Raw genomic sequence first — 12,664 nt, 5'->3', positions numbered from 1 at the left:
CAGCTAGGCTTCATTATGTGAACATTAGAATTACACTTACTCCCTGAAACATCCTTTTCAATTGCTAGATCATATTGTTAATCTCTCTTTTACACTGAGATAAGTGAATGGAATAACACCAATTTCCAGGGTTTGGAAAGTTGCCTCATCATTTCCTTCAGTCTTTAAGCTTTATTATTTTGTCTGTTTCCACACTTGAAATAAAAACTCAAGTGAATATGTGACTGCATCAAGATGTCTAAACAACTGCTGGAAATTCAGTAGTGCATAAGAAAGCTTCTTGTAATCTAATTCAGATAATATAGAGGAACATATGGGACCTGTACAGAAAAGTATTTGAGGTGTTGTAGTCCTTTGTTTCTCCCTGATAAGTGAACTGTGAATTCAGTTTGACCATCCGGATGTATTTACAAAAATTTAGAAATTGTTCTAGAAAAATAGAAGAATGTTGTAATGACATTTAGCATTTTTCAAATTAAATTTTGTATGCCCATGAATACTACTGTAGTGAAATCATAATGGCTCCATTTTTGAAGGTTGAAGATAAAAAATGACGGAGTAATTGGAACAGGTTTCATAACCATTGCTGGGTCTGTGGTGGCTGCATCAGAGAATTGGTTCATGCCACTGTTTCAAAGCATAATCTGTCATGTCAACATTGGGTTGGATTTTGAGGAGTGGTTAGGAATTAATATGTTGTGCAATTTGTTCTGCAGCCTTTGTGTTTCAGTACCGTCCAAGTTCCTGGATGTCCCATATAAGAATGTTAGCGCAAAGGATGAGTGATCCCAAAGTAATTGCATTGGTTTAACTTAACTGAGCAGGGTAGTGCTCAGTGTGGGCAGTGGGCAGCTGTTGTGGGCCTGTCAGATTTTGTGTATGGACAACTGCAGAATGGGAAAACAGAATTGCACTCATGTCCTGGTTTTGGCCAGGACAGAGTTAATTTTTTGCAATAGCTGTGAGGGGGCAGAGCCTGGAGCTGTGTGAGTGTGTCTGTCTTATTCTGTATCACCTCACATCATTACTGGGGCTTGGAAGTGAGGGACTGGCTTTTCTGAAGAAGGTGGGTTTAGTTTGCAGTTGGGAGAAAGTGTGCCAAGGGGAGGGTCTGTCTGCCATTGTTTTTCATTGTCCTGGGCTTGATGAGCATTTTGCGTGTAAATCACCTCTCTTTGTACACTTTTGTGATTAGTATTGTTGCTGTTACTGTTCATTTCCTTATCTCATTGCTGTTTCCAGTAAATTGTTATCTTAACCCATAATCTTTGCATTTTGTGTTTCTAGATGGAGGCAGGGAGGGGGCAGGGGGAAGTGAGTGCTGATGGGGTTTCAGTGAGAGCACTAAATTTGGGAACAACTTAGCTCACGTAGAAACTCTGTCTGAAAGGGCTTGCAGAAAATGCCCATGAAAATGCCATTTAAAAGTCACTGCAGTCTGATGGAAAGAGTGTAGTGTGACAAATAAAGAAGAGAAATTTTCAGGGGAGTACAACTGACCTTTCCATGGTGAGACCAACCTCTTCTGTAAATATTTTACTTTGATAGTATTGAATAATAGCTTCATAGCACCATTTCTAAAGATGTGTCATCAATAGACATCTTGAGACTGGCTTATATTACATTTTGTTCATTACACTTTGAAAATTAACTTTTCCTCAGAGCTTTTGAGACTTTGGCAGTTAATGATAGGAAAACTAGCACTGAAACATTGACCTGGATGAGTGACGTGAGAGACCAATATTATCCCATTTTATCTGTCTTTGATCCTTTAAAACTAATGTGCAGAAAGTCTAATTAGAAGAGGACAGCTGAACAATTAATTAATAGGGGAGTAAGCACTACATTTTTTCCTTGGCTGTACGGCATCTTCATGCAGCATGAAGTAATTAATGCTGTGATGGTGCAACAGTGGCATGCTCATAGTTGACTTGATGAAAGTCTCAGTCCATCAGATATACACACATGCTCATCTGGCTCTTGTGGGTTTTTTTATGCTGACCAAAATGAGCAAATACTGATTATGTTGGATCAGACAACTCCAGTATTTGTACCTTCTAATACATCCTCTATTCCATCTTGAAGTTTAACCCCAAGTGCTCTCAGGAACCGAATGAGGCTGTCATAGATTTGTGTAAGTAGGAAAATGGTTGTCTAAGGAAGGTGCCTCAGTCAATGTTGAGTTTTCTGCATATTGCTGATATTAAGAAGTGCACTCAAAAATTGATTGAAGGCCAGTGTAGTAAGGAGCAGGTAAGATTGCTCATCAGTTAGATATCAGTGTAATGCTGCTGTTGCTTTTCAAGTAGTTTTACTCTTGTACACTTTTGTACAGCATGTACAAGTATTAACTGTTTGACCAACATTTTGGTAACTCAAAGGTAATGCAAAGTAATAGCCTTAACTATAAAGGTAGTACTCTAAAGTTGAGAATATAAGCAACTGGACAACTCTGAGTATTTGTTTGGAGGAGGGTTATGTTGATGAGGTCTTCATATAGCACTAAAATTCCAAGAACAACAACTTTATAGGGCTCACCTTGTCACAGTGCTAATAAAGGAGAAAACAGACTGAATTTGGTACACGTGAAAACTTGACAGACGGACAGCCTTAGAGAATGAGAGGCTTTTTTATTCTCAAAGCCTTTATTTGCAGAGATATCTGCAGTGGCATCTCCTGCATGAAAGCCCACCAGTGTGCCACGGCCCTGATCTGAAGGGACCACTTCTTTCAGAGGAAGCAAGCATAATTCAGCCTGCAGACACATTCTCTCCTCGACCCCTTGTGGAGACTACCAGCAAAGGTTCCAATTAGTGTGAGCTGCAGACTGTGACAGTTTTAAAGACTGACTTTCACACTATGCCAGGCCTTTAAAATAAGGAAGAACATTTATACAAAACACAATTTGCTTTGACAGAAATTTTCAGTATGCTATTATTGAAGTTATTTATGTTGGAATCAGAGCATCTTTTCACTCATCTGTGTTCCTGCTACTGTTTGATTCTGCAGTGCTGTAATAATCCCATGCTTATCTTGTTTTATACTTTATGTGGCAGTGGTCATTTCAAACATCCATTACTTGCATAGTTTTTAGGGCTCAGACATTCAAACAGGAATCTTGCAAAATTCCCAGGTTATTGCTTTTGCTGCTGCAAGCCCTCACATACTCGATGGCAAACTTAAATTTTAAGGACCTTGTAAAGCAGCAGGCTATGCAAATTAAGCTACAGGGTTCGGGAGTTCACAAGTTGAATTTTCTTGGATGTCAAGAATATTTCACTGCATTGACAACTAGGCTAAGGACAGGTAATACCATTAACATCAGTAGACAAAGCAGCCACAGCTTTTCAAATGTGACTGTGTTCTTTCTGCCTTCTGATACTAAGGATTACAATGAACCCTCTCTATCTCCAAAAATAACACCTGAATGCCATGATGTGCTCTGTCATCCCCAGAAAAAAAACCCATCGTCCAAGCTGATGCTCCCTTTCATCTCTTAAGTTGTTCCTCATGTATCTGAACCCAAAGCTTGGCACTCTGGCCTCATGTCCCCATCTTCTATATCTATATGCCATGCACTCTTTTCCCTCCTCCCCAAAGTGGGACCCCAGATCTCACTTCTGTGGTGACCTACCTTATTTCATGAGCCTCTCGCTACACTTTGTGCCTGCTGCACTCCTGCAGCTGTCTTCTGAGGTGGAGTTGGGGATGTAATGCCATGTGTAGCATACCCTGCCTTGCCTGCATAGGGTGATGTCAGGAACTCCCATCTCTAACTGTGTACAGGATCTTCAGAGAGACTACAGAGGTCAGTGCAGCCAACTGGACAAGCAGAGACTGAAATCCCACTGACACTCTTCAAGCAGTTTGTTGTGCCAGGTATTGGCAGCCCCTTGAGAAAGGATAATTTTCTGTGTTCCCCTAAAAATTATCTGGAAAATATCCTCCTCCTAGGCTTGAAGAGGTCTGATGCTTCACCTGCTGCTAAAACAGTGATTATCCATGGGTAGATGTAACCAAGAGGACAAAAGCGATTTGCCCACAGTAGCACAGCTTCCAGCATGGTGTAATCTGTTGTACTTGTTTGTGTGTGTGTGTGCTGTGTGATAACAGCTGAGAATGAGGAAACTCTGGGTTAAGATGCGTCTACTCTGTGCCACCAAGGTCCTACCAGATGTCTCCAGCCCTGGAAATAAATCTACATGGATCTCTAGGGAAAACTGTTCTTTTCCACAGGAACTATTGACCATGATAGAAGCCTGGAGAAATGAAATTTGGACCTTCCCTAGGTGAAGATAAATACTGTAGAACAGGTTTTATGTAAAAATGTATATATAGAGCTCAAATCAAAATGATCCTTAGTTGGAACTAGATGATTTTCAGGTCCTTTCAAACCCAAAATTTCTATGATTCTGTAATGCATTCTATGAAATAATTAGAAATGTGATACAATAGAGTGACTTTGCAAAATCTTTGTTCATTATTCCTGCATTAGTCTTCATAATATTGAAAGACATTCAAACATTGAATGATTTTTCTCTAGCCTAGATTTTAGAATTTGAAGATAATTTCCACAGCTCTGAATAGGGCATTTGAGGTAACCTGTTACATTTTGTAGTTAGTTTTTGACCCACTGATTTCCATTTCCTTACTTCAAAAAGGTAGTGCGAAACATACTGCAGGTCATGGCATCAAACTCCACAATTGTGAAATTCAGACCTTTCTCATTTAATAGTGAGAACCAAAGTGAAACAGATGATCCTAAAATAGCAGAGAACAAAGCATTTCAAAACGATTTTCAGAATTTGATGTTCATTGTAAGTGAAACAGAGCTTAATTATAGTTAAGAGAAAGATCTTCCTGAATTGCATTCCCTGTATATCATATTATTATTTATTACATATCAATTCTTAAGTCGTTCATCTTCAGCGGGAGAGAAATCGAGTACTCCTCTTGTATGTAAAACTGCTAAAAGCTTTTAAATGAGCATAAAAAATAATTTTTCATTCTCCCTTCTTAAGGACAATATATGCATACTTTCTCTTTATTCATATGCTATATTTGCTGTAGGATGCATACAAAGAACAGACCCACTTACTCCATTTGTCTCAGACACTGGGATTGCCCCACGTCCCTTGCCTTTCCTCCCTTCCAGCTCACGAGAAGCAGAAGAGAGACAGTGATTTCCAGCCTCAAGTTCACAGATAAAGTCAATGGCTTGCGTTGTAGATGAATGTTAACGCCTCATGTAGCTCCAGATGCATGATACTTAGTAATACAACTTTAACCTTTATAATACGACATAATTTGATTCTCAAACCATCTATATTCTCTCCTTGTTACAGCCTAGGTAGATGTAAGGAGTAGAGAGAACAGACAAATATAATCACCACGTGGGACACGGAGAAGGACAGAGAGATGAATCACAAATTCTCATCAGAATTTTGAGATTTTAGCCGCCTTCTCACCATCTGATTGTAATGTCAGGAAATGAAAAAAATGTGATGATATTTTACTGTTAGCTGGTCAGATGACAGAGCACCCAAAAAGTCCTCAGCTTGTTGTCCAAGCTTGGAGTTGCAGATTTTTTGTCTTGAGTGACTCTAAAAAAATGAATGGATTTAAGATAGAAATAATTAGGCAGTTGTTAAGTGAGTATGAAAGGTAATAAAATAACTATAATATATTTTAAAAAAAAAAGATTCAATCACATTTTAGAGGAGAAAAGACATTTCAGAAGGAAATTAAGACTGCAATTGGGGTTTTTTTTAGCCTTTGCCACTAGGTTTCAGAAGTTGTTTAAAAGAAGTACCTCACATTCAAGTATGGTAACATACCTAGTTTATGTAATCTGTACTGTCTGTATGTTCTGCTGTCACATAGACATGCCTATGTCCACGTACATTTAAGCTACAAAACTCACAGGTCACATGGTCAGTGATTCCATTGCTTTTTCATTATTGTGACATTTACAGTACATGGTACAATTGACTATCTCCAGTGCTGTGCAAGATTTATAATATAGATTTATAGGATTTGCTAACCATACTGGAAGTAGAAAAGATGTGCTGTCCTTTGGAGTTTTGTCATCATTAGTTGAGAAAGTTTTAAAACGAGTAGGGAAGTCGTGACCCAGTACTGCAGATCAAAAAACTGCTAATTAAATATTTATTTCTTCTGTAACTGTGCTGTGTTTTGCCTGTAGCATGACTTTTATAGAAAATGTTTACTCTATTGATGAGGGGTCTGTATGTAGTGCTTGACACCAACTTTATGTATGTGTAACATTCATGTGTCCTGATACTCCAAAGGGCCTTATAGCCTCAAATGTTGAATGAATGGTCCAGGGTCTAGCATCCTTCCAATGCAAGTGATTATCCTGTAAGAAAGTCTTGTCCATGAAATATATTCTTTTGACCTTTCATTAAAAAAAAAAGAATTTGTTAATCTAGAATGAATCTTGCCTACACTGGGCAGCTGGACAGGTTTAATCTAAGAATAATGAAGAACTGTAAAACATTTTCAGGAGAAGCTGCTTTTCATTTTTTAAGGCAACTTCCTAAGGTAGCTGGACTACAGGAGGCAGAGGTGGTGGTAATCTTATGCTGCATGAGAAGCATAAATTAGTGGGTTGAAAGTAATTGAAAAGGTCAATTGGGCATGGTGTAGTTATCCCAGGGCTGCAGTTCATCCCATAACTAACTGTGGGCCTTTTGTCTACTTGTATGCCTAGGTTAATGTAGTAGTCACAGTTGGATAGATGTGGATAGCATAGGTGCGGTGGTGAGATTCTTGAAATAAATTACATTTCCTATCATGCATTTTTAGATTCCCAAAAAATGTGGTAGGTAGAATAACAATAAAGTAGACAGTAGACTGTTGTTACCCAAAACAGAAAGAGCGTTACTTTTTTTTTAAGCTATAAACTCTTAGAGAAAAACAATGCAGAATTATAAAGGATAATTGTGAATATTTCCAAAACTTTAGCTTGCGGACCTTAAAATTGAACTACAAATTTTCAGAATTATGAACACTGTATATGAAGCCTGTTTCATGATTGAATAAATAATGTCTAGAATTTAACTTTGGAACATGTTTTATTGAAATGAAAAATAATTGTGGGAAATTCCTGAAAGTAGTTGTAATTATATCTCAAGGGGACAAAATTATGCTCTTTTGTGGCAGAAGATATAATTTTCACCACATATAGCTCCTCATTAATTTTTTTTAACTTTCTAAATTACTTTTATTTCAGTTGTTCCAGAGCCAGACAGGCAGCCAAAACCATCAGTCTCACCTTTTGAAAAGTCTGTCTATAATCTTTTAGTGTAATGCTACAAATATCTAATAAGACAAGTAAAAATTGAAGCTTAACAAATTTTTTCTTTAGGCAGGGGATATTTGGTGAGACCTTGTCCCTTGCACGACTGATGGCTTTGACAAAAGTTGAATTTGCTATCCCTGTTGGTATTCGGTGATATGTTGGCTTCATCAAGTATAGCCTGGCCTTCCAGACAGGTTCTGACTGGGCCTTCTGTCTCCCCTCTATTTTCTTTGCTTTTTGGCTTTTAAATTTGCATATCAGAGATGTGAATATGCATATAAGGTGACACTGTATAATACCAATACAGCGTGATTTTTTTAGTTAGTTCTGCTGAACAGGTCAGACATGCCAAATCAGTTTCATGTCAGTTAACCAGGCAATAAATCACATAACCAATTTGTGTTTGAAAGTAGTAGAACCAACAGAAATTCAATTCCATCTCAACAAAATGGCAACTGACTTTTTCTTAGCTGATATTGCCCTCAGGAGCCATCTGACCAACAAGGTAATTCAAAAGATACTGACTCGTATTGGCTTTTCTTCCATCTTCTTCCACTTTACCTTTACTTTTCCCCACTTATCCACCATCCCCAAGTACCCACCAGTAGTCAAAATATACATGTGCCATTTGTCTAGATCTCTTGATCATATCAAGATTCCTAATAATTTCTTCTCTTTATCCTATAAATCAGCTGGGCTTTTTTAGAGCTGCTCATATGTTTTCCATTTACTAATTTCATCCTAAGGAGGAGCTTTTTAAATTGAAAGGAAAACCTTTTCTTAGCAATCTTGTAAAAATGTAAAAATTCTAATGGGGGTATTCAGCAAACATTAGTCCTTTTCCACCCATTTAAAAAGGTGAGCTAGAGAAGAAATGGGTACTAAATTTTGTCCACATTTTTGTTTTCAAAAAAACACTGCTGTCTTCAAATAGATTTGACTTTAGGCGTACAAGAGCTAGATGGTATAAAAAGTGACTTGGATTTGTAAATTAGGTGAAAGAAATTAGTAGTCTGTAGATACTGAACTAATATGATTATATCAAAGGTTATTTCATTCTTGCTAGAGACAACAGTTATTGCAGCATGAAGGTCTCTGATGAAGCAAAAAGTTTGTAGCATAGACTATAAAGTCACTTCGATTTTCTAGATTGGAAGAAACTTATTTCTTAATATCCATTGTTATTTTGGTCTATTATTAATCTCTGTAATTCTCTGATATGTCATTGTAATAAATATTTTGCCATATTACTGCAGTTTTTTCCATTAAAAAGAAAAACTGGTTATCTGTAGTGAATAAAAGTATGAATCTTTACTTGATTTTACTTTTTTTCTTTTTATAGAAGCTGCAAAGAATCAATCCTCCTTACTGTTGTTCAACCTTACCCTGTAAGTATTGTCAGTGTTTTCTGAATTAGTTTCCTAGCAACATATCACCTTCTTTTTCTGCCTATATTCTGTCCATGTCTCTACCTTATCTGTGCAATAAAAAGAAATAAGTGCAATAAGGGCTGTATCTCTTAAAGGTGATGTTTAAGACAGTGTTACCGTGTCCTGCACTCAAAGGCTGTATTATAAGTTAAATAACAGTAGTGTCTTTAAAGTCATACCAGGAGATCAATAGAGCAGGATGCCGAGTTTGGCTTCAGTTTCTGATTTGTTGCAGCTTCTAGGTTTTTCTTGGTTCTACCTTGGTCCCACAGAGTTATGCTGCGGTAACAAACCACCTGTACCCTGTGTGAGGGAGGGCTCTGTCTGCATCTCCAGTGCAGAACTTGTGGAGGTGAGGGGAGAGAAGAGACAGACAGGCGATTGTGTGAGATTGGCTTGAAGGGACTGGGACAAACTGCAGCCCCCTTTGGAGCTGGTTTATGTGACGTGCCTCTGTGGTTTGTGGGAGTGGATTCGTGGCCTGTCAGCTCAAACCCATCTCCCATGAGAAAAGGAGAGAAGCCAAGCCAGGGGAGGAAGCATATACGTCTCTTGCCGTACATCCATGCACAGCCATGCATATGTTGTGGGCTGCTGAGGGGCTTCAGTCATGCATCAGGAGATTCAGATTCAGCAGGTCCATTCAGCTACCTGTTGGCTAGCCTGATAAACAGTAGTTTTTATTAGCAAGGAATAATTGCAGCCTTTTCACCCAAGAATAGGAGGTGGATTTGGCACAAAGATGTGAAAACGAGTTTATCTGATGGAGCTGCCAAAATGTACATCTTGCTAAGGCAACTTGGCCAGTGCTGTGTGCCTTTGTACTAGTCATTGCCCTTTCTGGTTAGTTTTGAGGTGACCATGTAGTTCTGCTGGTCCTGCACCCTTTCTAGAAACCAGTCTGCACTGCAACTAATTAATGGGGGAAAAGCATGCATTCCGCAGCAAAACCAGGCAGGGGCTACCACTCTGCTGTAAGGCTACTGTCAGGAAGGTGAGCTGGGATCTGGTCAGCATCAGCCACCTTAAATGAAAATGCAGACGTGGTCTTATTAACTGCCTTTAAAGCTTGCTGGTTTACAGTCAGTGGTTTTGATCACAGCGAACATATATATTATATGGGGGAAAAGAGATCCTCACCCGCTTTTCTTTTTTATGCAAGTTTCAACCATTGACAGACTTCATTCTTTTCTTTAAATGTCAGGTGAAGAAAGGGCATATGCTTTAGGGCAGCTATGTGTAGTCCTTAAAAGTGGACAGTAAAGTGTGGTGTTACATGTCTGTGAGGTGCTGTGGCCTGTTATCACTACACTGCTGGTCTGAGAGCAAGGCTATATGTACTGAATGTAAGGGAAGCTAAAACCCAAATAAACTGTGCACTCTATGTTCAATGGAAGACCTTACAGCACAGGTACAGTCCTGCTCCAGCCTTTAACCTGGAGAAGAAGGAAAGTCATGACTGGTATCTTCTCCAAGGGCAAGTCCTGCCTAACCAACCTAGTGGCTTTCTGTGATGGAGTGATTGCATCAGTGAACAAGAGAAGGGCTACACATGTTATCTATCTAGATTTCTGTAAAGCCTTTTACACAGTCCCACACAATATCCTTCTCCAAAAATTGGTGAGATATTTGATTTGTAGACTGTTAGGTGGATAAGGAATTGGTTGGATGGTAGCATCCAGAGGGTAGTGGTCAATGGCTCAGAGTCTCAGTGGACATTGGTGGCAAGTGGTCCGTATTGGGACCAGTGTTATATAATATCTTCATTAGTGACATAGACAAAGTGCATCCTCAGCAGATTTGCCGATGACATCAAGCTGAGTGGTGCGGTTGACACTCCTGAAGGATGGTATGCCATCCAGAGGGACCTGGACAAGCTTGAGAAGTGGACCCATGGGAATCTCCTGAGGTCTAACGAGACCAAGTGCAAGATGCTACACCTAAGTCAGGGCAATTCCTGGTATCAATACAGGCTGGGAGTGAACCCATCAAGAGCAGCCCCACAGAGAAGGACTTGGGGGTGCTGGTGGATGAGAGGCTGGATGTGAGCTGGCAGCATGTACTTGTAGCCCAGAAAGCCAAATATATCCTGGCTTCATCAAAAGCAGTGTGGCAAGCAGAGTGAGGGAGGTGATTCTGCCGTGCTTCTCTCTGGTGAGACACCACCTGGAGTACTGTATCCAGTTCTGGGGTCCCCAGCACCCCAGCACCAAAAGGACATGGACCTGTTGGAGTGAGTCCAGAGGAGGGACACCAAGATGATTAGCGGTATGGAGCACCTCTCCTATAAGGAAAGACTGACAGAATTGGGATTGTTCAGCCTAGAGAAGAGAAGGCTTTGGAGCAACTTAATGGCAGCCTTCCAGTACCAAGAAAGATGGAGAAAGAGACATTTTACAAGGGCGTGTAATGACAGACCAAGGGGGAATGGCTTCAAACCAAAAGAGAGTAGGTTTAGATTAGATATTAGGAGAAGTTCTTCACTTTGAGGATGATGAGGTACTGGCACAGGTTGTGCAGAGAAGTTATGGATGCCCCATCCCTGGAGGTGTTCAGGGCCAGGTTAGATGGAGGTCTGAGCAACCTGGTCTAGTTAAAGGTGTCCCTGTCCATGGCAGGGTGATTGGAATTAGATGATCTTTATGGTCTCTTCCATTGTATGATTCTATAATTCTATGATTCTATGATTCCCAGCTCTTTGGGTCCAAGCTCTGTGTGAGGCCTGACAAGGCAGAATCTGCTCCTCTCATTATGTAGCACCAAAAATTAAAAAATAACTGACTCTCCTCTAGATGTCACTGAGCTAAGGATGGCACTGAAACACTTTACTGTTCAGTCAGCCATTTGGACTGATGTACCCATTTTATACATATATTTGTGTTGTTCCACTCTGGTATGTCTGTCAGAGTCACCCAGCTCTACCTTAACAGACAAAGAACTCTTGTGTTTGGGGAGGATGGACATTTTATCTCATGTAGGCATGAAGATTGTCTCCCCAAGAATGTGCACGGAGCAATTAGAAGATGAGATTGATGTATGCATATTGATGCTAACTTTGATTGACCCATTTTTTCCCCAGAGTCTGGATGCTTCAGTGGAATGAGCTAGTTGGGAGAGCCTCAACTGCAGGATTGTTGCACCCTGCACATCTCATCTATTTGTGCAGTATTGTTTTATCTCCCTACCTGTCTAAACCAGTATTTTATTGATTCATAGCATCCTTCCCTTACCACTTTTCACTCCTAGTTTTTCTGCAGTGAAAACAAAGGTGTGCATAGGGATGTGGAGCAGTTGGGATGCTGCCAGTGTGTGCAGCCAGATTTGGGCCCTTGAAGCAATGCAAGTTTGTGCAAAGCTTGGGATGCAAAGTCTCCTGGGTATTCGAGATATACACCATCTCGAACATCTGGTCCACGCTGGTCCTCATGCTGCCACAATGTTGCTGTCAGTAGTGCCTGAGCCTATTGGATCGCATCCCTTTCAGCTCTGAAGTCCTGGGTGTTGCTGCACTCCAACTGTGTACCTGTCCTGGTCTTCTGCACAGGGGATCCTCTGACAAATACAGTTTGTCTTACAGTTTGGAAACAATATTTATGTCTTCAAAAATTACAATGTATTTTCCCCATCTCTTTAATATTGCCTCCTCCATGTTTCCTTTTACTATTTTGCCAGTAAAACAGGAATGATGGAGTAGAAACCAGACAAAGGAAAAGTAAGAACTTTTAAGTAAAGACTGAATTTTTTCCCCATTCTTGACAGGAATACGTCTTTACAAACATTTCATCAATCTCTCTTCTTGATGGTGATTTTCCTTCTACCATTGCATGAAAAATATCTGCTCAGATGAATTACAAGTGTGCTGTTTCTTAAATGTTTTTATTCGCACTATTTAGAGTGTGTTTTGGTTTTG

General features: G+C 39.7%; 1 protein-coding gene across 7 annotated transcripts in view; it reads left to right on the top strand.

Annotated features, from left to right (window-relative positions):
* FRMPD4 (FERM and PDZ domain containing 4) overlaps positions 1–12,664 on the top strand; it is a 300,487-nt gene that overhangs the window by 261,043 nt on the left and 26,780 nt on the right. For all 7 annotated transcript variants that reach the window (XM_051794907.1, XM_051794908.1, XM_051794912.1 and 4 more), the window contains one exon: positions 8,667–8,712. In XM_051794907.1, the coding sequence (XP_051650867.1) occupies positions 8,667–8,712 (46 nt within the window). The remainder of the gene's footprint in view (positions 1–8,666; positions 8,713–12,664) is intronic.

Source organism: Manacus candei, unplaced genomic scaffold (assembly GCF_025592945.1).
Source record: "Manacus candei isolate 608988 ecotype Guabito, Panama unplaced genomic scaffold, ASM2559294v1 h1tg000041l, whole genome shotgun sequence".
NCBI lineage: Eukaryota > Metazoa > Chordata > Aves > Passeriformes > Pipridae > Manacus > Manacus candei.
Note: the sequence above shows the minus strand (reverse complement) of the source record. Positions and strands in the feature narration are given on the sequence as shown.